The 26,984-nt window shown below is 41.2% G+C and overlaps 1 protein-coding gene across 1 annotated transcript in view; it reads left to right on the top strand.

The window, feature by feature from the left end:
• The window catches only part of Pip4p2 (phosphatidylinositol-4,5-bisphosphate 4-phosphatase 2), a 47,876-nt gene that overhangs the window by 1,782 nt on the left and 19,110 nt on the right, over window positions 1-26,984 (top strand). The window contains exons 2-4 of the mRNA XM_032905596.1: window positions 17,938-18,086; window positions 23,401-23,507; window positions 24,526-24,649. Of these exons, the coding sequence (XP_032761487.1) occupies window positions 17,938-18,086; window positions 23,401-23,507; window positions 24,526-24,649 (380 nt within the window). The remainder of the gene's footprint in view (window positions 1-17,937; window positions 18,087-23,400; window positions 23,508-24,525; window positions 24,650-26,984) is intronic.

Raw genomic sequence — 26,984 nt, 5'->3', positions numbered from 1 at the left:
TATTTGTTAACTGGTTCCTGAATAAATGTTTCAGTTTTTGTCTATGGGATAAAAAAAAAATTGATGGTTTCTTAGGGGACTAAGTTTGGACTGAAGTCATGGAGATGCCTTTTCCTTCTTTTAGTCAATTTATGGTTACAACAAACACATTGATACACACACACACACACACACTCTCCTGCATAGACCTCATTGTTTTCTATACATTTCCTTAATTTGATCAGATTCCTCAAACTACAGAGGAAGTAACATTTCCAAACAAGCACTGAAAAGAAGTCATTTCTCTCTAAAGATCTTTTAACTTTTTTTTTCCCCCGGAGCTGGGGACCGAACCCAGGGCCTTGCGCTTGCTAGGCAAGCGCTCTACCACTGAGCTAAATCCCCAACCCTGATCTTTTAACTTTTAAGGGTGTATTTAATCAAAAAACTTCTTTGACCTTACAGTAGAATAATTTTTTCAGATCTGATGGACATATTTACAACACTAATATCATATGGGGTAATACCTATGAAGCAAGAAACATAAATGAGAAACAGAGTCATTTTATTCATACGACGACAGTGTCTCTTCTTGATTAATAACAAATAATTATTTGAGTAATGTACACGTTCTAAATCTTGAACACTGTCCCATTCACTCATTCAGGAACTTTATGGGCCCCCAGAGTATGCCACGTTCTACACTACTCTGAGTAAGGCTGACCAAATCTGTGCCTTCGTGGAGCTCACATGGTGGAGAGAAAGAATAAATACATTCTTGACTGACTTCAGTTCAGATGCTTTGGTTTTGTTTTGTTTTTCGAGACATGGTTTCTCTGTGTAACCCTGGCTGTCCTGAAACTCTCTGTAGACCAGGCTGGCCTTGAAGTCAGAGTTCTGCCTGCCTCTGCCTCAGGAGTGCTAAGATTAAAGGTATTTGACACCAATCTCTGGCAGTTCAGATTTTAAGACTTCTTTTATCATTAGATGCTGTTAATAGCTGAAAATAATAAACTTCTTAGTTGGAATCTAGTGACAAGAAATTGAATATACATTTTGATGGTTAGTTTATGATACCACTTATAATTATTCAAGCTTGTGTGTGTGTGTTATATGTGTTTGTGTACTCAAGTGCCACAGTTCCACAACCACGTGTCTCTGTCATTCTCTACTTCAGTTTTTGAGACAGAGTCTCTCAGTGAACCCTGAGGCTAATTGATTAAGCGATTTTAGATGATCGACAAAGCCCATAAGCCCTCTGGCCTCTGACTCCTCACGACTGGGGTTCCAGGATACACTACCACACTCAGCTTTCTATGTACATCCCAGGGATCCAGCATCAGATCATCATGCTCATAGTAAACACGTTACCAACTTTACTGTCTTCCCATCCTAATCACTCAGATGTTTAGTAGGTTAAAAAAGAGGAGGAGGAGGAGGAGGAGGAGGAGGAGGAGGAGGAGGAGGAGGAGGAGGAGAAAGGAGGAAGGAGGAGGAGGAGGAGGAGGAGGAGGCTTAACAATATTTTCTAATCCATTGCTTTGTGCCACCCTTCTTAAAGATTTTTATCCTAAAATATCTTAAAGATATTTTTTTTAATTTTATGTGTATGTGTGTGTGCCTCAGTGTGTGTATGTGCAACATGTGTGTGCAGATGGTTGAGGATGCTTGCAGAGAGCATTGGATTCCATGGAACTGGAGTTCCAGTTGATTGTTAGCCACCCATTATGGGTGTTGGTAACCAAACCTGGGATCCTCTGCAAGAGCAGTGTGTGCTCCTAACCACTGAGCCACCTCATCGGCTCCTCTTCGTCATCACTTTCTAAGGATTGTGAATTATCATTTCTATCTCCTGAGAAGAAATAGTGCATTTTGGGTTATTTCAGGGTAGGCTATTCATATAGTCGAAAACATTTAGCATTAGGATTTTAGCATTGGACATTAGGATTTGGCCAAGAAGAATCCCATGTATTTTTTTGTGATGGTTTGTATATGTTTGGCCCAGGGAGTGGCACTGTTGAAAGGTGTGGCCTTGTTGGAGTAGGTGTGGTCGTGGGCTTTAATACCCTTGTCCTAGCTGTCTGGAAGTCAGTTCTCTGCTAGCAGCCTTCGTAGGAAGATGTAGAGCTCTCAGCTCCTCCTGCACCATGCCTGCCTGGATGCTGCCATGCTCCCACCTCGATGATAATGGACTGAACCTCTGAACCTATAAGCCAGCCCCCAATTAAATATTGTCCTTTATAAGACTTGCATTGGTCATGGTGTCTGTTCACAACAGTAAAACCCTAACTAAGACATCCTTGAAACTATCCACCTGAGTTTCAGAGTAGAATTCTGGTGGACTCCAATGCCAATACTGGGTAGCTACAAAGTGGTGGGTCTTTCCTGACTACAGTGCTCTGGTATATAAGCCAGCTTGTGTTAAGGCACAGCAATTAAAATAAAAAACAGATATTAGTTTCATTTGAACTGAAAATAGGGGAAAAATTACCACAGACTTGAGTAGTTTGGATACCCTTACAGATCTACTAATGTCTGAGACAATCTATGGCAGGATGATAGAACATTTACATTCCCATCCCAGTTTGCTTCTCTTTTGATGTAGTAAAACACTATGACCAAAGGAAATTTGTGAGGAAAGGGTTTATTCCAGCTTGGGAAGCCAGGGCAGATGCTCAAGGTAGGAATCTTCAGACTGGATCTGAAACAGAGGCAGTGGAGGGGTGCTGCTTACTGGCTTGCTCTTCATGACTTGCTCAGCTTGCTTCCTTATACAACCCAGAACGACCCTGTCTAAAGGCAGAACCACTGCCCGCAGTGGGTTGATACTTCCCATACCAATTATTAACTAGGAAAATGTTCCACAGGCATGTCCACAGGACAGTCTGGGTGAGGCAATTCCTCAGCTAAGGTTCCCTCTGCCCAGGTAACTACATTTTGTGTCAAGTTGGCAAAAACTAATAGCTCACTTTACAAAATCTGTATGAAATATGTTTTGAATTCCAAGTTGCTGGAGTGTACACAGTATTGGCAATGGGAATGGGCTTATATATTTGTGTATAGTTCAGAAAGAGAGATACGGTGTTACAAACAGAGAGACAGGTCTTCTAGGCTTGTTTCTTTCATTCATTCTTTAACTAATCCTGGCATTTTAGCCAAGCTCTGTGGTAGGAAAGGAAAAACAGACTAGTTTCTTTTCCCTTATGACGTAATGGAGGATGAATTGTACAAGTATTCACAGAAACACAAAATGCAAAGGGGACAAGGAACTTGTTTGAAACATGTCTAGTGCCTTGATCACATTCATTGATTTAACCTGGTTCTCGGAGACTGACAAGGCCTTCCTGAACCATGATTGGAATCTAAAGGTAGAACAGGAGTTATCCAGATGAAAAGGGCACCACATGTACATTGTATGCAAAGCAAGTAGTATGAAAGAACAAAAGATAAAAAACAGAAAACGTAGTATCAGAAGGGGGAATGGTTGATATCAGCCCTGAGTTTGATTATTTCCTGCCTCCTACTCCTCTTGGGTGTATTTGGTTCTTTTTGTTCTAGAGCTTTTAGGTGTGCTGTCAAGCTGCTAGTGAATGCTCTCTCCTGTTTCTTTTTGGAAGCACTCAGAGCTATGAGTTTTCCTCTCAGCACTGCTTTCATTGTGTCCCATAAGTTTGGGTATGTTGTGCCTTCATTTTCATTAAATTCTAAAAGACTTTAATTTCTTTATTTCTTCCTTGACCAAGTTATCACTGAGTAGAGCATTGTTCAGATTCCATGTGTATGTGGGTTTTCTGTTGTTTTGTTGTTATTGAAGACCAGTCTTAATCTGTGGTGATCTGATATGATGCATAGGATTATTTTTACCTTTTTTGTGTCAATTTTGGAGAAGCACAATGAGGTGCTGAGAAGAAGGTATATTCTTTTGTTTTAGGATGAAATGTTCTGTTAAATACCTGTAAAATCCATTTGGTTCATAACTTCTGTTAGTTTCTCTATGTCTCTGTTTCGTTTCTGTTTCCACGATCTGTCCATTGATGAGAGTGCAGTGTTGAAATCTCCTACTATTATTGTGTGAGGTGCAATGTGTGCTTTGAGCTTTACTAAGGTTTCTTTTATGAAAGTAGGTGTCCTTGCATTTGGAACATATATATTTAGGATTGAGAGTTCATCTTGGTGGATATTTCCTTTGATGAATATGAAGTGTCCTTCCTTATCTTATTTGATGACTTGGTTGAAAGCCGATTTTATTCGATATTAAAATGGCTATTCCAGCTTGTTTCTTGGGCTGTTTGCTTGGAAAATTTTTTCCTAGCCCTTTACTCTGAGGAAGTGTCTGTCTTTGTCACTGGGATGTGTTTCCTGTATGCAGCAAAATGCTGAGTCCTGTTTACGTATCCAGTTTGTTAGTCTATGCCTTTTTATTGGGAAATTGAGTCCATTGATGGTGAGAGATATTAGGGACCAATGACTGTTGTTTCCTATTATTTTTATTGTTAGAGGTGGAATTATGTTTGTGTGACTGTCTTCTGAACTGAGAACAGGGTCCCCAATGGAGGAGTTAGAGAAAGGGCTGAAGGAGCTGAAGCGGTTTGCAACCCCATAAGAAGAACAACAATATCAACCCACCAGACCCCCACAGCTCCCATGGACTAAACCACCATCCCAAGAGTACACAGGGATCGACATTTGGTTCTATCCACATATGTAGCAGAGTATGGCCTTGTCGGCCATCGATGGGAGGAGAGACTCTTGGTCCTGTCAAGGATTGATGCTCCAGTGTAGGGGAATGTGGAGACATTGGAGGGAAACGGGATGCACCCTCATAGAAGCAGGGGAAGATAGTGGGTTTCTGGAGGAAAGGGGATAACATTTGAAATGTAATAAAAATATCCAATAAAAGAAAAAAGTAAAAAAAAAAAAAAAAAGGAATGGGGAATGGTGAGTGCCGGGGTTGGGGGGAGGAAGTTCAATGTTGCTAAACTAGAAGTAGAGGTAAGGCACATGCTGTCGATGAGATTAGAGCAGTAGGTGCTTTCATATTCTCCATAGGCCTCCTTGCCTCATAATAACTTTGTTTTCAGACATTCAAGCCCTGTGGAGCCTCTCTCCTTTGATAAGGGCTGAGCCTATGACTTGGTTTAGATCTGCAGAATAAGGTACAAGATGTGCAGAATGAGTTTAGATGTGAATGAGAAGAGATTATTATTTTTGCTTTGAACATTATTGAAGGGCACTTTGGAAAAGGTAAGTTTTCGTGTAAGAAATGGGATGGCTGGAGACAGTCATGCTTAGAGAAAGCCAGAACTAACCATTTAGAAAGGCCACATGACAGGAAGATGAATGACCAACCCTCAGACTTGTCAACGTCATGGATACACCACACAGACGAGTCTTCGAATCACACTAACTAAAGCCAAACTATTACTGTGTCTGCACAGAGAATGCAGATAACAACCCAAACTCTTGCTGACAGCTCACAGACTTGTCAGCACTAATCTTAACTTAGGATTCTGTAACTCTGCGTGACTTGTTCTGCTGCACCACGGGACCCTACAATGCATATGAGTCTAGAGCATTACACGTCATATGGAGGATATTTTGTTTAAACCAAACACTAGTGCGTCAGGTCACTATTTTAAATCACTCTATCAAATAGATGCATTAGATGGTTGACAAGAGTGCATAGGGATAACTGTGTTACTGAACTGCAGTACAGTTTAGGCAGATCTGATCAATTAAGCCAGTTGTTTGTCCTCAGGTTATACTTAGGAATCAAAGCCACGGGATTTGGTTTGGGAGGGAGACTGAAGCTAAGCATTGTAGCGTATACCTACAATTCCAGATACTCAGGAGAACTGCAGTCTCCGAATAATTTAAAAAATAACAACAATGTGGGGCTGGAGAGATAGCTTAGTGGTTAAGGGCACCGGCTACTCTTCCAGAGGTCCTGAGTTCAATTCCCAGCAACCACATGGTGGCTCAACAGCCATCTGTAATGGGATCAAACTCAGTGGCAGACGATTTGCTAGAAGACAAAAGCCATGGGCTTAGTTCCCAGCAGTGCCAAATACAAAGCAAATCAAAGAGTAGATTGATGTGAATTTGTTGATGGGTAACTACTGGGAGTGAGAGGATGAATTCTGCTTATGCAACTTTATGGTTATTTGACTGCATTGAAACAACACCAGGAGAGGAGCACGTTTTGGAGAAGACCGATCCCAAACTTAGCTTTAGATATGAGGCATTTCATGTGCTTCCAGATATCCAAAAAGAAATGAAATTAATTGATCTACAGGATCTATAAACCTAGAACTAAGAGGCCTGACTTGAAAACCAAAGTGTGCTATTTGTGTATTGCCCAGAGCAAAATCCATAAACATTCAGAGCTCCTCAGGGCCCTGGGAGCGTGGGCTAGGGATAGCATTTGCCATCCACTCATGGTGCACATCACCTTGATGAAGAAGTATCATGGCGGAAGAAAAAATACAATTGCTTGAGTGTTTCCTGCTCTAGTTGGCAACATGTAAGGCCTAGAAATGAGGCCTACTGAAGTTTTGTGCAATAATCAACTTCATTTGGAGGTCAGGCGATTTACCCCTGAGGGTTAAGAAGAATGATGTGCATACTGTGTTCAGTCACACGGACAAGCCGTATGTGACATACGAATAACAGCAGCTGGAGTAAACCCACTCCTATCCACTGTACCTGCAGGAGGGGGCACAGTTCCAAGAGTACTCGAATTCAAAGCACATTCCAAGAACAATTCTGTGTTTTTTAAGACAGTGAGGTCACAAGACTCTTGTTTCTTGGAATTTTCTCACAAGCATGCAAAATTCCCCTTGCAGGACTCCATTCTTGGACTGTGTTCCAACACCTACCTCTCTTTTTATTTTTCCATTTATATTCATTCATTCATTTTTTTTTCTTAGATAAAATGTCTCTGTATATCCATGGCTGTTGTGGAAACTCATTATGCAGACCAGGTTGGCCTTGAACTCAGATAGCTGCCTTCTAAGTGCTGGGAGTAAAGGATGAACCCCCACTGCCCACACCTAACCCCTTTTATTTTTTAAGTGCAGGACATCCAGAGTGGTCTTGGTTTGAGATGTTGTAGATAAATCTAGTTGTCATTTGATGCAGTAGTATCCTATGGACAGATACATTACATTATTACAACAGTAAAAGCATTGTGTGTAATACTCTGCCAACAGGAACAGAGATCCAAACTATGTCTATTCATTGCATTATTGTATCGATGAGAAAAATCTAGAGAATAGCTTGGAAAAGAGACCCATATGATTTGTAGTTCTAGTATCTTGTAGAATATACATCCATATTTAACCTTTAGTAGGAAAACTAATGTTATAATGTCTGATGTAAATGGGATGTGAATCAAATTTCAAGGAGTTAAATCAGTCCTTTCTCCAGATGAATAGATGAGCCTGTTACCGTCCCAAGGTCCACTCATAAACACAGAATCATCAATAAAGTAGCTGCTTCTGTAGTGCATAGGGCTCAACTTGGGCCCAGGCGGGCAGACTTGGCTTCTGATGATGTGGCCCCATATCTGTTTGCCCTTATACTGGAAGTTCGCTATCTTTCTGGTGATTTCCACTGTCTCCTGGTCCTCAGCCCATGTCTTTGATGGCCCAGGGCTGAAGGAGCTGAAGAGAAAACAGTAATGTTTCTGTGCCTCCATCTGCAATGACAGATGCATACCCCTTTCCCAGTTTCCTTGTGGAGAAGTAAAAATTGGGCAAGTTAATGTATCAGCTTGGTTACTTCCTTTTGACATAATACTAGGGAGTTTAGAATGTTCATGACTATGAGTCTATTGCTGGAAGTTATCTTATAGCCTATATTTAAGGGTTTATGAATTAATCATAATAGATGAATGAAAACATCCAGATCCACTTGTTGGACTGGTGAATTGCCCTGTGTACTTGAAGAACCAAGGTTGATTATCTGTTGATAAGAAGGAATGATGTAGATAAAATGACCTATTTTGTGTGTGAGTGCGTGCGCACTCATGCACATACACCCACACTCACATACCCTAGTGAACTTGGTTTAAATGTTCGCTATTTGCCAAAGATTCTGAGACCCACTGGAAGTCACATTGTCATGATATGCAAGAAATTCTATGATGCTGAACATGCATGTTCTTGATGAGTATGAAAACTTGATTTTTACATTATTATAATTCAATTACTTCAGCTCAGGGATATCTTTCAATTGTTTAAGTCAAACTTTGTTTCACTGAGGCCACATCTTTGTAAAGGACAAAGTATAGGCCTGGAGAGATGGCTCAGTGGTTAAGAGCACTGACTGCTCTTCCATAGGTCCTGAGTTCAATTCCCAGCAACCACACAGTGGCTCACAACCATCTGTAATGGGATCTGATGCCCTCCTCTGGTGTGTCTCAAGACAGGGACAGTCTGCTCATGCACATAAACTAAATACATAAATAAAAAAGGAAAAGGGATGAAGTGTATTTGCTTCTGCCACTCCAGTGGCATGCCAAGCTCACTTACTGTCACAGAATCCATTTCCTGTGTTCCCTAAGCACTGGCCTTCAAGGTTCTTTTATTCTGTTTTATAATTCTCACATTTCACTCTGTTTTTTTCCACCAGCACCTTTAAAATGTTAAATTAAGCCTCACCCCCACCCCCTTCTTTCAGCCTCCCTTTCAAATATTTGAGAGCCTATTATGCTATTCATGTGCTGAAGAACTTCCATTCATTTGAGCTGTTTACTCTAAGTGCTGTAATTTCAGAATAATAAGCGAGGAACAAAGATGTTTCAGATGGGCTATCAGGAAAGACATTTCAGAGGTAACAATCACAGAGTCCTGAAAAAATTAGTCGGAGTCAGCCATCAAAATTTTAGGGGAAAGAAGAGATTTCTAGGCCATGGGGTCAGGAAATCTAATACCTGCAGTAGTACAGCTGGGGATACCACAGGTAAGAGCATAGCGATTTAGGGAAGAATAGCGATTTAGGGAAGAGGTCATAGGTGTGGACTGAGAGAGCCCTAGAGGCTTGGCAGGTCACCAAGAAAGGGATTGCTTTATGATGTTAATGAGGAGCCTTGGAGGGTTAGAGCAAAGGAGAGATCTAAAACCTTTAGTTTTAAAAGTTGTCCTGATTTCTATATGGAAAACAAATACAAGAGAAGATGAGAAGAAACCAGGAAGATATACCACTAATTAAGGGGATAATGTTATGAACAGTGGTGGAGGTGAAGGAAGCACTGGAAATAACAAGATGTGTTTCAATTCAGTATCTGTCCATCCACCCACCCACCCATCTATCCATCCATCCATCCATCCATCCACCCACCCATCCATCCATCCACCCACCCACCCATCCATCCATCCATCCACATCCATCCATCCATCCATCCATCCATCCATCCATCCATCCACTCACTTACCTGGCCACCCATCTTCCCACTCCATGCCTCATCCGTCAAACATCCACCCACTCATCTGTCCATCCACCCATCCATCCATCCACCCACCCATCCATCCATCCATCCATCCACCCATCCATCCACCCACCCATCCACCCATCCATCCACCCACCCACCCATCCATCCATCCATCCATCCATCCACCCACCCATCCATCCATCCATGTTTGTCTTTGGAGATAGGGTCTCCCTAGGTAGCTGGGGCTAGCTTCAAACTTGTGATTCCCCTGCCTCAGCCTCCACACCTGTCTCAGCATAGAGCACTGGCATTTGCTGATGGCACTTGGCAGATGGGCAGAGGTGTGGCAGAGGAAGCTAGCTCAGTAGAAGTTCACAAGTGTCTCTCAGGCTATTAAACCCTGGGAAATCATCGAGGAACTAACTTCTCCAAATGAAAACTGTAATCCTGCTGTGGGGAAAGTAGACAGTTCTGGAGAGGACTTTGGGCTCGGCTCTTGTGCATTGTATTTTCATAATCACTAAGAGGTACTAAGTGTAGTGGGAGTACCACCATTTCCATATCTCCTAAAAGGAGTAAGTAACGTGTTTCTGGTTGTGTTTGTTTTTGACAGTGCTTTTATTCTTTAGTGGGTAGGGGAAGAAGAGTTCTAGTTGGTTTGTGTTGCTTTGAGATTTTCTAGATATTTTATATGTTATAGTTTCTAGATATTTTTCTTTGATCCATTGTTGTTATGAAATAACCCCTCTCCCCGTTTTTGTTCTATGGGAATTAACATAAGGTATGTGCAAGGTCTTGCTCTTTTTCCATGCCTGCAGGTGAGACTTCCAAGCATCATGGAGCTCAGTTCCTTTATAGCCTCAGAGTCAGTCTTAATTCTGCGGGGCACTACCTCTTCCAGTTCAGAGCCTCAGTTTCTCACACCAGAAACAAGCAGTATTGCCCTTGGCTTTTACGCTTCCTGTTTTGTGGCCCAGTTGTTTTTTGTAAGGAATTTGAAATGCCTGGAATGTATCTGCACGGAATATCCTTCTTCCTAAGTGCTTGGGATGGGAAGCAGTTTAATTAATTAGTTAATTGTTTAGAAATTTGCATAGGCTCCACAGGCTGGACATTCTTCATCTGAAAAGGTGAAATCTGAAATGCTCTGTCAGTCTAGTGCTCAAAAAGATTTAGATTTCAGAACAGTTTGGAGGTTAGTTTGTTTTTTGTTTTTAAATTAGAGATACTTGAATTATCTCTCTTTACTTTTACTTCCAATGTCCCACCTGGGATTAAATTCTAAGTTTTTAGTATCTTTATTGGAAAGACAATGTGTGAATGTTTTAGTACTGTTGCCTGTTTCTTCTTCTCAGAGTTAGAAGTCTGACTAGCATGGACTGTTTCATCTATTCTGTAGACCATGTATGCATGCTCTACGTGACTGGTCAGAGAGTATCTATTTCAGCACGGGTGTTCAGAGGCATATTATTTCTTCTGCCTGTATTTTGCTGAGTTATTTGAACTTGGTTGATGCATGGGAATTTCAAAACAGTTTATAAGAAAGGCTCTAATTGTCCTAGATTTGAATAAGATTTCAATAAAGGGAACGATGGAGGACGACACAGTACAAAGTGATATTTTGTGGTTTCAGAAATTAAGAAAAAATTCTAAGCTTCATCATTCAGAAGAGAATATATAGATATGAGAATGATTTAAATAGGAAAATTTTCATAGAATGCCACCCAAATAAACATTGATTTCTGTTGAGCTGTATGAATCCTTTACATGAATACAGAATAAAGTAAAAAGTTGATAGATATTTTCCAAACTTATAGGACTGTCTTGGTTCTGTTTAGGACAAGTTCAGCATAAGTTGGATTGGTGCCAATCTCTACTGAGACTAAGTCATGCCTCAATACAGGATGATCCAAGTGAATGCCTCATAATATGTATTATGTAATATATAGTATGATGGCTTAGCAGTTAAGAGCACTGACTGCTCTTCCAGAGATCCCAAGTTCAATTCCCAGCAACCACATGGTGGCTCACAACCATCTGTTATGGGATCTGATGCCCTCTTCTGGTGTGTCTGAAGACAGCTACAGTGTACTGACATACATGAAATAAATAAATCTTTTTTAAAAAAAAGTAACAGATGAGTAATTTTTTTACATCTGTTTAGGCTAAAAGAGGTTTGTTTTCTTCCTTCCTTCCTTCCTTCTTTCCTTCCTTCCTTCCATCCACTGTCATGAACAATTATTTGTTCTATATAATAAAGGAGCACCTTTGCTTCCCACTGTCTTCAGTGATCCTACCTTCCCAAGTGCTTGAATGCCACATGTGGGCTGTTAGCGTCTCTTGATCTCCTGCCTCCTCCATCTTCGATGTCTTTCATAACCCTGTTTCCATTTCTACCTATATATGGATATATGCAGAGATAAGTGCATAGATAGACATATATTTAACTTTAGATTCTGTAAATGAGAGAACATGACATTTGTCTCTCTGAATCTGGTTTATTTCACTCAGCCTAATGATCTCTAATACAACCCATTATTCTGCAAATGTCATAATTTAATTTTCTTTACGGCTGGATAAAATTTCATTTTGTACATGTACATTTTCGTTATGCACTCATTTCTTTCTGGATATCTAGGCTGATTCCACATTATATTCTGGATTCTGTGAACAGTTTAGCAGTCAACATGGATATCCAAGTACTACTATGGAACATATACATACACAGGAGTTGAATAGCAGGCCCTGTAGCAGTTTTAGTTTTAGCTTTTGGGGACCCTACTGGTTTCTGTAATGGCTGCTCCAGTTAATAACAGTCAACTCCAGTTACCCAACTCCATACTCTTCCTTTCTCCCTGTAGAAAGCAGGCAAACAGACAAATAAGCAAAGAACAATCAAACCAGAATAAAAAACAAAAACAGAACAAAGAACAAGCACAACACACACACACACACACACACGCACACACACACCATAAAAACACAAAATTGGAAATCAACAGGTACAAACAAAAGGCCAATAAGACAAAAACTACCCAAACAAAACCATAGGAGAGCAAACGTCTACAAAAAATGCCACTGAATTCATTTTGTGTTGGTGGGCCTGGGCCTACCTGTGAGTGTGGTTACCCAGTGAGACTCCATTGGAATCCACCAATTTTTCCTTTGTTTGTGGTTGTCAGTTGGAGAGAACTTTTTGGTTAGGAATGGGAGTTTACATCTGCTTCCCCATCTCAGGCTCAGACCCTATCTGGGTTGAACCTGTGTTGACTCTGTGCATACTACTGCTGTCTGTAGACGCTAAGAGTTTATATGCATCTCAGCCAATTCTAGCTTTAAACCAAGGAGTGAATACAGAAAATTTGGCTCAATTCAGCATTATGTTTTGTCTTCCAAAACATTTTCAGGTTTGAGATGGTATTACTAGAAATCTTGTTGTACTCTTAATTCAGTTCTGTTTAGAGTTTGTATTTGTTTTTCAAATTAGTTTTAAGTTCCACTTAATTTTATATTATGTAATCAATGTTTTGCCTGCACATATAGATGGGGCTGTGTGTGTGTGTGTGTGTGTGTGTGTGTGTGTGTGTGTGTGTGTGTGTGTGTCTGTATTGCCCTGGAGGTCAGAAGAAGAGGTGTTGGATCCCCAGAACTGGAGTCACAAATGATTGGGAGCCACTATGTGGGTGCTGGGACCTAAACCTGCAAGGGCAACGAGTGCAGAAGCATCTTACCAGACCCACTTTCATTCTTTTAAAGCATGCTGGATCTTAAGGCAAGAAAAGGTGTTAATGGTTGATCTTGAGGAAAATGGCCAGCCATCTCTCTGTAGGCCATTCCCTCAAAGGAGGTATTTATAAAGGGAAGGCTGATCTTCTAGGATAAGGAGAGAAAGCTATTTTCTACTTGTGAGGGAGTCAGGGATGTAGTCTCAGCTCTATTTGGGGTACATTCTAAGGTCCACAATTCTACTCCTTTGTAATCAGCATTCTTACTGGCTATCAGTGACAGACTCAGTGGACTTACCTGACATAATTTTCAATCGCCACAACTAATAAGATCTTCAGACTTGATTGCTTGTTTGCTTGCTTCCTTGCTTCTTTCCTTCTTTTATTCTGAGGACTAGGAAATTTATTAGGAGAAATGTTATTACCATACATAAAAAAAGGGGGGGGGGTATGGCATAGACTTTGATGAAAATTTGTTCCCCAGCATAGGGACAGATGGCCTGGCTGGTTCTCTGAAGAGAAACAGAGTTTAGGAGGTGGAAGAGAGTCTCTTTGTATGCCTTTGGTTATCATTCATTTCCTATGAAAAATATATGATAATTTAAAGCTGTAACAGTTCTCTGCTTCTCAGTTTAAAGATCTGAGCCTCCTTATTTTTTCCAGGAACACATTCATGGGAACTTTTTATCACAGACCGATAATAATTATTATGTAATGATCCATGAAGTACTTATAGGTAGCCATCACATTTAACCCCAGGAAATTGATGTCATGCATCCGCTTTTTTCTCATTGGTAAGGAACGTGATGCTCAAATAAATCCAGGCTCATCCAGCCACTCCTCTGATTTATCCCTGTTTTTTCCTGAGGTATTTTCTATAGAAATGAATAGAAAGAACTGTTAGCTGGGTATAAAATTGCTAACTAGATAACCGAAAGGTAAACATCTTTGTCTCAAGTGTCCAGGAAGAATAAAATGAAACAATCGTGGTTAGCCCAGGGCAAAGTTTGGCAGCATCTTCTAGGGCTATTGGGACCTCCTTCTGAACTTGGGCTAATGCAGTGAAGTTGATAGTTGAAGACGAAACGGGATCCCAGATCGGTTTCATTGACAGAGTATTCCAAGGGTGACATTTAGAAAACCAGCAGGTAGTTTGGAAGCTCACAGGAAGCAAACAGGTAACAGAAGAGACAAATCTCTCTCTTTTCTGGCTTGGTAGGTTTTCTCTAGCACCTAACAGAGCGCCTGCAGCCAGCTCGCAGAGTCAGAGGGTGTCTAACACAGCTCCATAGTCACAATACTGAACAAAGAAAGGTGGATTTAGATTCAGTGCAGTGACCTGGTCACAACACACTGTCCATTGAAGTGGTGTGGTTCTGGGAGCTTTTGGTTTGAAGGGCAGAATGTTGTTTTTCTTCTCTGCATTGAGCTGTAGAAAGAAGGTTGCCACTGAAAGCGGAGGTCCTATAACAGCTCAGCTGACTTTGTCATTAACCCACATTCTCCCAAAGACCGTGAAGAACGTGATCCTGAAGTGGAAACAGGGCGGGGTGGAGAATAATGCTGGCCTTCTTCTCAGGGACCTCCTTCTGTAATAGGATCCCAGATCATCTCAGACATTAATGTGATGTCATTTTTCTGTTATGCATGCATCTTTGTCAAAGGCTGGAGACAGCGAGTGCATGGGTAAAGAAAGTGAATTCAGTGCACAGGCACCGACTGCCATTGAAGAGGCTTGAAGAGGAATATAGGAAGCAGTAAGGGGCCAAGCAGCCTAGCAAGGCAATGCCAACCTTTAGAATACAGTGAGACGTGTCTCTAAGCGAAGAGTACAGATTAATACACTAGGATGAATTAGCAAAGCAGAGAGACTGGCACAGAGTGGGTGGACGGTGCTGGTGCTTGTGATGGGAAACTGTAATCTGATCACTGGGTTTGCTCGGTGGTACCGTTTCCAGTGTTCCAGGAGCTGTGTCCTTTGATCCCTCCGCTTTCGCTCTGTCTCTTTTTAGGAGTCTCCATTTTTTCTATGAAGTTTTTACTACCATGAAATGATTTCTTCATATTGTTTAGCATCCCCTGACTCTTCATCTTTTTCTTTGTTCAGTGTACCCCGATCTGATTTTCCCAAAGCCTTCGCTGTTAGGTTCTTGACTGTTTGTATTACCTCTCTTGACCTTACATCTTTCCCACACACAGTCTTTGCCTTTTGAGCAGCCACTTCTCTTCTAGGAGGAGCAGAATCACAGAGCCCTTCAGCAGTTAGCATCTCTAGGCGTTGGCTTTCTTTTTTACTATTGCTATTATTTCTTTGATTTTATGCATTCACTTTATATCCTGATCACCGCCCCACTCCAGACTACACCCTCTCACAATCCCTTCCCCCCTCCCCCCTCCCGCCTTCTCCTCTAAGAGGGTGGAACCCCTCCCCCCGCCCTAGGTATCCCCCCACATGGCACAGTCTTTGTAGGGCTAGGTGCATCCTCTCCTACAGAGGCCAGCCCAGCTAGAAGAAGATATCCCACAAGATAGGCAAGAGCTTTTGGGATAGCTCCTGCCCCAGTTCCTTGGGAGACCCATGAAGACTGAGCTGGCTGGACATCTGCTACACATTTATGGGGGGCCTAGATCCAGCGTGTGTAGGTCCAGCCTGTGTATGTTTTTTGATTGGTGGTTTAGGATCTGAGAGCCCCAAGAGTCCGGGTGAGTTGATTCTGTTGGTCTTCCTGTTGTGTTCATATCCTCTATGGGACCTGCTTTCCTTCCTCCTATTCTCTCATAAGAATCCCAGGCTCCATCCACTGTTTGGCTGTGGTGTCTGTGTGTGAGTCAGCTGCTGGGTGGAGCCTCTCAGGACAGCCTTGCTAGATGACTGTCTGCAAGGGCAGGCAGCATGTCAGTCTCATAATCTGAAGGCTTTCTTTTCAGTGAAAACATTAGACTTCACGGACTGATTTCACTTCTGACGTGTGGCACAGTCCTAAATGGCAATGGTGTTTAGAATTAAGAACCACAAATACATAGGAAAAAGGATCTTTTATTTAATGTATCCCCGCAGGGAAGATGTTCATCGCTTAAGTATCTACCAAGACTCTTTAAAAAATGGAATTTTTTCCTTAGTAGTGAGCTGCAACTCTGAAATCATAGTAGCCTTCTTATTTAGAAATTTCCCTGAGGTTTATTTAGCTCTAGTGATTTCTTGACTATTGTAAAAGAGAAAGGCGACAAAGTGAAAAAAATCAGATCTTAATTGCTGCTGGAGTAACTGCCTTAACTTTCACAATCGGAGGTTTCTTATGGGAGGAGAGAGAGAGGTCAATGAAGGCTGCCTTTCGGTAAATTCTGAGTGAGGGATGCCAAAAGTACAGGAAGTGTCTCTAGATTGCCTTACGGCACATCTAATGCACAGAAAACTGTAATGAAAGGCCTAGAAGGGCTGGCATGGAGCAACGGGGCTACAGTATCTGCCGTTCTAGTCACCAGAGTGCTGGTGTGCTTTCGCTTGTCAGAGTTGTTTGTCCATTCCTGTCATGTGACTCCATTCACATGGGGGGCGGGGGGGAAGACAGTTGTAGTCTGATGGCTGAAGGAGAAACATGTCTTTCTTTAGAACATCTTCCCTGCCCAGTCTTCAGCACGAGATCAAGGTGAAAAGTGTGTTAAACACATTTTCTCTTGTGTTTCTCCTTGACTTTCTGAAGGACCCTTATTTTTTTCTGGTCATAGTCAATCATATTACTGCATCAGTATACATATATACATACATATATATATATATATACACACACACACACACATATATATATATACCTATATACACACATATATATATATGAGACACAAATGCACTCAGCCTATGCTATATGTAAGTGAGTATAGTCACAGCACTTCTGTTGACCATATTTGTTTTCTTGTAGGGAGGGATTTTATGTGTTTGTTTGTTTATTTATTTATTTAATCTTCTTTGACAGAGTCTTTTTGTAGCTATGTGAAACAGTGTCCCGAGGGGTGGTGACTGCAGTGGGTAAACAAGAATTTACCAAGAGTCCAAACAGGCAGAGAGAAAATTGATTGAAATACACTTTAAGAATGGCAAGTTCTTAGAGAGTAGATTGCTGAGGGGATCCTGGTTCTAGGAGGGGATAGGATTCTTTTTATAACAGTGTAACAGTTGGGGCGTTACTTGGTCTTATCTTGTGAGTCATTGGTAGGCATCCATATGTGGGTGGGCAGGTGAGCTTCTTAGTGTCTTATGGATAAAGTATACAGTGTTGTCTCTCTGGGTTCATCATTTAAATAGAGTGCTGGGTATCAAGCTCTGAACGTCATCAATAACCGTGATTACTCTCCAAGTAGGTCATGGTCCACTTGTTAAAGCACGGGGAACCTCGAGCCTTTTGTCCCTTCGTCCGTTGCCTTGTGCTTTTGCAGTCCTGTCTCACCTTACCACGTACTGGAATTACAGGTGCACTAGTACACGATTTTCATTTAGGTACACAGTACCTCTACCTGCTATCCAGACGAACGCAAAGGAATGGGGTGGATATTTTGAGTAAACAAAATTCCCCACTGCAGGAAACCTAAGCTATCAGATTTGGACTTTATCAGAGTTAAGAATCTTTCTGCTTGGCACAGTTACCATGCATATTTACGCTCCGCCACAAGGACAGGTCAGCTACTGTTAACCCTTAAATATGGAGGAAGTGTTTTAGTATTTTCTACTGCACATCTAAGGCCTCTATGCTCATACTAGCCCCAGGAATTCCTCAACTATTCTGACTCAGTGTAACGTCCTTTCAGCTGAACTCCCACCTCCGTATACAGCCATCGCCAGTCCAGGAACAAGCGGTATTCCTGTCATCAACTGTCGCGTGTGCCAATCGCTCATCAACCTGGATGGTAAACTTCACCAGCATGTGGTTAAGTGCACAGTTTGTAATGAAGCTACGGTAAGTGGTGATGTCTTATTTCTAAAGGGAGTCCTTCAGCAGTGTTATTTAAGTGCCAATGTAGGCTGTGTACAAATATGATGATCTCTCTTTTCTTTTCCCCGGAGTTGAGGACTGAACCAGGGCCTTGGGCTTGCTAGGCAAGTGCTCTACCACTGAGCTAAATCTTCAGCCCTGTGATGATCCTTTTCATTTTTTTTCTCCTGCCTGTCTTTCTTTAATTATATAAGAATGCCTCTGCAGGTTTAGGATAACACCATTAGGAAATTTCTTAGTTAATTTAGATATTTTGTTGCATTGGTTCTTTACATATTGCGAGCTTTTATAGTTCTCTTCAGAATATGTCCATTTTTATTTCAGTGCAGATCTGCTGGGCTTTACCACACATGTGGTCTTTATGTAGAGAACTATTTATTTAATATTCATATAATATCAGTATTCTTTTTCCTTATTTATGAATTTACTATTATTTTCTGTGCCATACTGCTTATTTGCAAATAGCTTAGCATTTTATTCTACTTGCTGGATTTCAATGCAATACAATGTAATTTTTAAGTACATGAAGGGCACTTCTAAAAAGCTGATCTTTGGGGCTGGAGAGATGGCTCAGAGGTTAAGAGCACTGGCTGCTCTTCCAGAGGTCCTGAGTTCAATTCCCAACAACCACATGGTGGCTCACAACCATCTGTAATGGGATCTGGTGCCCTCTCTGACCTGCAGGAGTATATACAGGTAGAATACTGTATACACAGTAAATCTTAAAACCAACCAACCAAACAAACAAACAAACCAACAAAAACTCAAGCTGATCTTTGGGCAGAATAACTAAACCTAAATTTTAATGAAATAAATTTTCTATCGGAAGAAAAACTAAATACCTTTTTACAGTTTAAATTAGTACCTGGTAAGGGCTATACTATTCAGTTGATCTCTGTTCCTACTTGTATAGACTTTAAATATTTTTTCAGTCTGTTTTGAAATCTGCACTTAAATATGATTGAATTTTAGTGTTTGTATTTTCTTCCAGTTTAGAAAATTATAAATCAGTCAGCTAGTGGTCATTGTCTCTTAGATATGTTAGAAAGTTGTAAAATGAAACTCTAATTCATAAATTGCCTACCACTTAAAGAACTTTATCACGATAAAAGTCATAATAACAAAGCTAGCTAGTGTGTAAGTTGGTCAATGGCTAGTGAATTTAATTAGGATCTCTTCTATTGTGCTCTTTGTAAACTTGGCAAGCAAATAAAAGTAGTAAGGCAAAGTACTAATTTTAAAAGCCAAAGCTTTGAATCTTTCCTTGGATTTAATAATATGTTTTCTCATTCTGCTGAATCTATCTATATACACAACAGTTGTGTGTGTGTGTGTGTGTGTGTGTGTGTGTGTGTGTGTGTGTGTGTGTGTGTGTGTGTAGGCCAGAGGACGATGTTTTTCTCCATCACTCTTGGCCTTGCTCCTTTAGGACAGTATCTCTCCCTGAAGCACATTGAGCTTTGACCTAGGCTGACTGTCTAGAGTTTCTCTCTGCCTCTATCTCCCTACAATGCAGGGTTACAGGTGTGTACAGTCATGCTTCTCCTTGTATGGAGATGTTGGGGATTTGAATTCAGGTTCTTATGTTTGTACAACAAGTCATTTTACCCATGGAGCCATCTTCCCAGTCCCTTTAGGCTCCTCATCTCATCGTCCTACATAGCCCATGCTGCTGTGGAGCTCATGGTCCTCCTGCCTCAGTCCCTGGGGGACTGGGGTTGCAAGAGTATATCTTTATGCCTAGCTTAGGAAAAGTTTTAACGTCTTGTCTTGTCTGTCTTTCTTTCTTTCTTTCTTCCTTCCTTCCTTCCTTCCTTCCTTCCTTCCTTCCTTCCTTCCTTCCTTCCTTCCCTCCCTCCCTCCCTCCCCCTCCCTCCCTCCCTCTCTCTCTCTCTCTCTCTCTCTCTTTCTTTCTTTTCTTAAAAACAGGACAGAAACAGGTCATTCATGATAAAACCTTAGTTTCTGAAGATTTAGCAGTCAATGTCAGTCAGTTAGCAATTTGACCATGGCAATTTGCTACATTGGTGCCTAAAGGAAATTATGTTGGTTCTTTTCTTGATGATCTCCTCTGACCAAGTAAGGAAATGTAAATAATTGTGAAGACGCTAGCGTGTAATCACATTGACTTGCTTTCTAGATCTAACCTTACAAAGGGGGAAAGGTGAACAGAACGCTCTGAGGAGTGCCCTGCCGTGTGACTGGATAATGTCTCACATGTGATTTGATCTTTCCCTTTCAAGTGAAGTGCTGTGAGGCACAGGGAATGGCTTCAGAGAATCGTAGGTTGAAAATGTCAGAGCTAATGAGTGAAATAGGCTCAGGTCCAACCTTGAGATTTTCTCCACCCAGTGTCTCAGTCTACTACTGTGATCCTTTCTGAAATCTGGCCTCAGAGCCTCGGTTCTCAGTGGTAGCCACTCTGATAGGAACCCGCTATGTCTGTCAGATTAAATGGCCTGTAGCTGATTGTTAGCCAGAGATTCGGAGGCTGACAGACGGGAGCTTGAGTGCCAGTTTTCTGCTCAGTGACTATATCTCTGAGGCTTCATATCTTAAACTGTGATTTCGTCATGTGAAAATGATACCAATTTTGTAGAAACAGGAATAGAGCAGCCAGCATAGTTATTGGCAAAGCAACGTTTATTGTTATTTGAGACAGGATCTCATTGTGTAGTTCTGGCTATCCTGGAGCTCACTGTATAGACCAGGATGGCCTGGAACTCAGAGATCCACCTGCCTCCTCTTTATGATGCAGGAATTAAAGGCGTGCTCCACCACACTTAGTTTTGCCAAATAATAATTTTAGAATGTATGCTTGGACTGGAGAAATGGCTCAGAGGTGGAGAGCACTTGTTGCTTTTGCAGAAGACCTGGGTTCAGCTCCAAGGATCCGTTTGGCGGTTAACAACAGGGTATTAACTCTAGTTCTATTGGAATCACCGCCCTCGTCTGGCGAGTGGCTCTGCATAGATGTGATGCACAGACACACTTGTAGGCAAAAGAGCCATGTACATAAGATAAAATAAATAAAGAAACCTCAAAACAAAACAAACAAACAAACAAACAAACAAACAGCATGCTCAAGGCATTTCTCTTCCCCGTCTCCTGTGCTCACGATTATGACAGAGGGTGGCACTGAGAACCAGGCTCAAAATCTAACTTGCCTTGTGTTCTAAGAATGGATGTCTAGAAGTGAGAAAATGAAAAAGAAATGTGTGAAAATCTTATTCATTGTCAAGTACATGTTTATTTCATGGCAAATTCTGAATAACATAAATAAATAACATACATACATATATATGGCCAAATTCTGTTTTTCTTAATGTTTTACATTCTATAGCTATATATTCTTGATTTTTGTGAATTTTAAACATTCAGGTAACCTGCAATATTTCTTAATAAATGATCGATTTTTTTTACTAACCTTTATATATTTCTATGACAGTTATTTACTTAAAATATTTAGAATTCTTTTTTTAAAGATAAGGGCTACAAAAATAATAATATGTGTGGACACTTTTTGATTTCTGTGATCTTACATAACAGTATACCCATAAGAATGCGGGATGCGTTTAGCACGGTGAGCATAATATACCTTTAGCCTGCTGAGCACCCCAGGTTACCAGTAGTCACTCTGTAGTGAGGGTCATTTCCCCTGCAGATCACGTGGCAGGGAGCTGCAGCTTGCTGCTGGTGCCTGACTTCTTCAGGGAGTCTCATAGTGCGTAGTGCTCAGCTAGCCATGAAAAAGGTGGAAATTCAACATGCTGTGGATGTTTTCTACTGAGCACAAGCTTCTTTCTTTACATCACCAAGATACAAAGATAAGTAGGAAACATTCCCCAATCCTTATTTCACAAACGTTAACATTTATGCTATAGAAGCTTTTCTTTCTAACCTTGTCAAATGCAGAAGTTAATGTTGCATCACAGTACTCCGTACTCTTTTTTTTAAATTTTATTTGCCTTTCTTTTCCTCCCCTCTCTTTTGTATCTTTCTCTCTCCCCCCCCTTTTTTTTAAGATTTATTTATTATATGTAAGTACATTGTAGCTGTCTTCAGACAAACCAGAAGACGGCATCAGATCCCATTACAGATGGTTGTGAGCCACCATGTGGTTGCTGGGAATTGAACTCAGGACCTCTGGAAGAGCAGTCAGTGCTCTTAACCACTGAGCCATCTCTCCAGCCCCTCTCTTCCCTTTTTTAAGTGTATGAGAACTTTGCTTGCGTGGATGTCTGTGTACTATATGTGTACAGTACCCATGGAGACCAGAAGAGGGAGTCAGATCCTGTAGAACTGAACTTGCAGATGGTTGTGAGCCTGGGAATTAAACTTACCATCACCACCACCCCGTCGGCTAGCAACCACCGTGCCATCTCCCCGGCCCCTGCATTCTTACCTAGTGACCTAGTTCACATTTTCCAAACTGTCATACTTGCGTCTGAGGAAGGCAAAACTTCTACCCCAGCAATTAAACCGGAGCCGTGGATTGCACTGGGATACTAGATTACTTTAACACTCTTTTATCTGAAAATTTTGTCTCTTTTGTCTTTCTATTGCTTTTGTGTTCTGATCCGTACAGGCAAGACGTTTTGTAGACTGTCTCTCAGGCTGAGATGTCTGTCTCCTGTTTTCTCGTGGGCTTCGATAGGAGCGCCACAGAAAACACCTGTACTTTTCGGTGTGACTGCTCAGGTTAGCAAGCTTAAGTTCTAACATAGCAAGGAGTGTTTTCTTCTAGGCTATGTAGTCTCAGTTTAAATAAAAAAAATAAATAAATAAATGCTAGTAGTGCTTGGAGCAACCACAAGTTTTGAAGTTCGATAGTGACATAGAGTTAATCACTTCTGAGCAGTTTGAGAAAAGGCATGAGCCCCATTTCCTCTGCCGTTGCTTTTGTTGAGCATGGGTTCTATTTGTGGTTCTACCTCAGAGGGCAGGTATGTGATCTTACCTTGCGAACTCCAAGGAGAGAACAGCCAGCGTGTGCTACCTGTCCCTACGTTATGAAAAGACCGGTGCGAACTTACTTTGAAATGTGTCCTTACTTACACATCCCCACCTACACACCCCACTGAGTCCTCACCCACCAACGTCTTTGCCATGTGAAGCCATGTGCAGTGCACTCTTCCTTACAGTGTATTTTGGGTGTTGGGGGTGGGGGAGGCTTCCAATTTCAAGTAATCGTTTCCTCCTTGAACACAAACAATTTGTGGCGATTTGTGTTTTGGTTGATCTCTCTGTGTTTGTGTTTTCTTCTTCCGTTATCTAGCCAATCAAAACCCCCCCGACAGGGAAGAAATATGTTAGATGCCCTTGTAATTGTCTCCTCATTTGTAAGGACACATCTCGGCGAATAGGATGTCCTAGACCCAACTGGTAAGAGACAAAGATTCATTCATTCATTCATTCATTCATTCATTCATGCTTTCAAGAAGTATTTATTAAGGCTTTTTATGTGCTAGGCTTTGTTCCAGTCTTTGTCCTCAGTTATTACGAAGCATAGATTTTTCTTGTTATTGTTGTTAAAGAGATGATAGACTTAGAACTTGGCAGTCAGAATTATTTGTACGATATCATCTTTTTGAACCCACAGTGGATATGTTCCTTTTCTTATGTGGGCATTTAATGGACTATAATAAATCATTGACTCACTGGACTTATTAAAAATAACTAGTTAGTTTGCCTTGGATATAATTAATTATAACCTAGGAGACAATTTTTTATCATGTATCTCCTTGTATGCTACATGAGTGTCTGTATAACACGTGTAATGATGTGTAATGATGTTGTTTGCCTATTCCAAATGTGACGACGCATGTCCGCACATGTGAGTACATACACACCTTCACTGTTTCCTCCTTCCTGGAACTGCTCTGGCCTTTTGACCATCAAGTGCATCATTTGACTGGAGAGGAAAAAGAAAGCGTGGACCCCACGTTCCTTTCTTTCCTTATCTGAGTGAATAATTATCAAATAATACTGGGCTTTTCAGAGACATTTGGTTTAGCTCAGCACTTGCTACTTTCATGACACATTTATTCATGTGGAAAAAAGCACTTTTTCGTTCGTTCTCTATCAAATTTAAGTTGTCTGTGTAGATTAGAACTCTTCTCTGATTTGAAGTTATACAAATTTAGAAATGGCTGTTAAGTGATTCCCAAGGACATTGACTAGAACTAGCTTTTACTTGAAATGTAATACACACACACACACACACACACACACACACACACACACACACACACACACACACACTTTATAGATATATTTCCACGTATATATTTGCTTTACTTTTGAAAGATTATTATTTGAAACTCGATGCGGTTGATTTGTTCTGGGTTTGCCTTCGGTCTGCATTTGGGTCAGTGGATTTGTTTGCTTTTTCTTTCCACAGTCGACGCATAATCAACCTTGGCCCCATAATGCTCATTTCTGAAGAGCAACCGGCTCAACCTGCGCTGCCAGTCCAGCCGGAAGGTACCAGGGTAGTGTGCGGGCACTGCGGGAACACGTTCCTGGTAAGTAGTTGTACGTTGGTCATAGGACACTGGTCATCTGGGTCATCCTCTCCTAGATCTGAGGACTGTTTATAATCGTATAGTTTTATCCAAGTGTGCATTGATCACAAAGTTAAAGTAGAGACTTATTGATGAAGCTTGCTGAGTCCAGCGTTTGGCCGGGTATATAACATCCTCTGTGAATTAGACAAAGATGCCTCCAGCTTTAGCTCGATGGGGGGGGATTGGATATATTTGTGAGCAAATAAATCTTACCATGTCTCTCGCTGTACTGAGTGGCAAAGTGCATGTGTTTAACCCAGCTTTACGGCTTCTAGAAAATACAAGAATTCAAGAAGAATTCTTACATGATTTATTGAAAATGTTCTGACTTTAAAATTTTTACTTGGAGAAAAGGAAATTAATTCTGATACCCATGATTAGAAAAACCATTGGGCAGAATCTAAAAGAGGAGTATTTTGATGTGAGCAATTCTATGAAGTTGTTTTAGTACTGCCAACTTTAACTCACAGTTGATCTTTAAAGAACTAATTTCACGACTCACCTCATCAGGAACGTGAGAGAGGATTTCCTCAGCATTGTGGGGCAGGGACAAGGGGCAGGCAGATCTCTGCGTTTGAGGCCAGCCTGGTCTATGGTGTGAGTTCCAGGACAGGGAGGGTGAAAAAAAGTTTTTTTTTTTCTATTCAAGACATAAGAGAAAAGAGCTATTTTAGGTTCTTAGTATTATATTAGATACTTTCTAGAGTCTTGGCAAGGAAGTCCATGAACGCCGCCATGGGATGAATGGACTTTTTCCGTGCAAGTGTGTATTGTATTAAAGCAGTTTGTATACACACGTCCTAAATACCTAATTGGGCTTGGGGCCTCCTCATCTACCTGATTACCAACCCCTCAAATGCCTTCAGCTCTTCCAGCTACTTGACTGACATCGGTTTTTTACGGCCTAGCTGTTCCTTTTCCGAGTAGTCACCCGACGTGAACGTTTGCACTCACACCGCCTTCCTCCTCTCCTCACCCTCCTTTCCTTTCCTTATTCCCAGTGGACTTACCGTGTTCCTTAGGATTTGCAGCTTTTTCTGATTAGAGCAGTCTTCCTCACAGCTGAGCCATGAGACCCAGCCCAGTTTTGTCACATGACCTCCAGTGTTGGAACTGTAAATACGTGCCCTTATGTTTTCTGTGTGCAGATTATTAGTTCTTTACATCATGTTTTAGATGTTTAGATGTATCTAGTAGATGTGTCTGAAATCTTTTATTTTAGCTCTTTGCTCTGTAGCTGTCACCTTGGACCCTCCTTCACCTACATCCTGGAAAGTGTGTTTCAGTCTGCAGATTTACATCAAGTGCTACCTTCACGGCTGCCGACTTTGTCCTTCTGTGAAGGAACAGGAAGTACCCTTTATTCTGTCGGTAGTTTTTAGTCTAACATCAAATTTGCCTAACAATTTAGCTAATGAATTCGAGGTTTTCAGTTATTCCTTTTGGAAAGTTGCAGATTTTCTACCCCCAGATAAGGAGACTGACTCTTCTAATTCTAGGGCCTTCCTATCTGACCCATTCTTCTATATTTCTCCTTGTGTTTTCCTTCTCTTTCATTTTCCTCATTGATTTGAAATTTCATGAAGACAAGTTCCAGGGAAAGCCTATTTTCTGTGGGCTTCTGGGTTTATTTCAAATCATCTAACTTAAGCCTCAGTACCCAAGAGCCTTTCAAATTCTGTTTCCTTTTGTTTATAATCTCTTCCCCCTGGTATCATTTAGAAATAACTTTTTAGAGGGTGATATTTTTCTCAGTGCTTTTTCTCTGCTTTGTCCTGATTACTCTATATGTTTCGTTCATAGTAGAAATTTTATTCAAATGTTTATGTAAGTTCCTTTACTGGACTCTATGTGTAGACAGAGGCTAGATGATTTCTCCATTTTCTCCTTTTCTTTGAAAATTTGTCATTCATGAATACATGGCATGCAGATCCGCTGAAGTACCAGGTTCCCTGGGGAAAGATTCTCTGATCCCCTGGGAAAATTGGAAGTGGGATACAGCATTCTAGGCAGCGATGGAGTGACGTACTCACTCCTGCTTAGGCTGCAGACTTTAACCCCTTTGTTTTTAGAATGCTCCCCCGGCCTTTCTAAGGTCACAGGAAACTGTAAGGTCACAGGCTTGTTAGCTCAACTCCTTATCAGAGTAAATCACTCTTCTCTTGCATGTGTTGCATGAGGAGCGCTCTGGCTGTGCAGTGAGATTTTACAAGGAACACCATGATGTTTGATTTTCAACCTTGCGATGTAGCTGGCAACCAGAAATCATACGTGGATCTAGGAGGCTCACAGT

Source organism: Rattus rattus, chromosome 1 (assembly GCF_011064425.1).
Source record: "Rattus rattus isolate New Zealand chromosome 1, Rrattus_CSIRO_v1, whole genome shotgun sequence".
NCBI lineage: Eukaryota > Metazoa > Chordata > Mammalia > Rodentia > Muridae > Rattus > Rattus rattus.
This window is presented reverse-complemented; position numbering and strand designations above follow the sequence as displayed.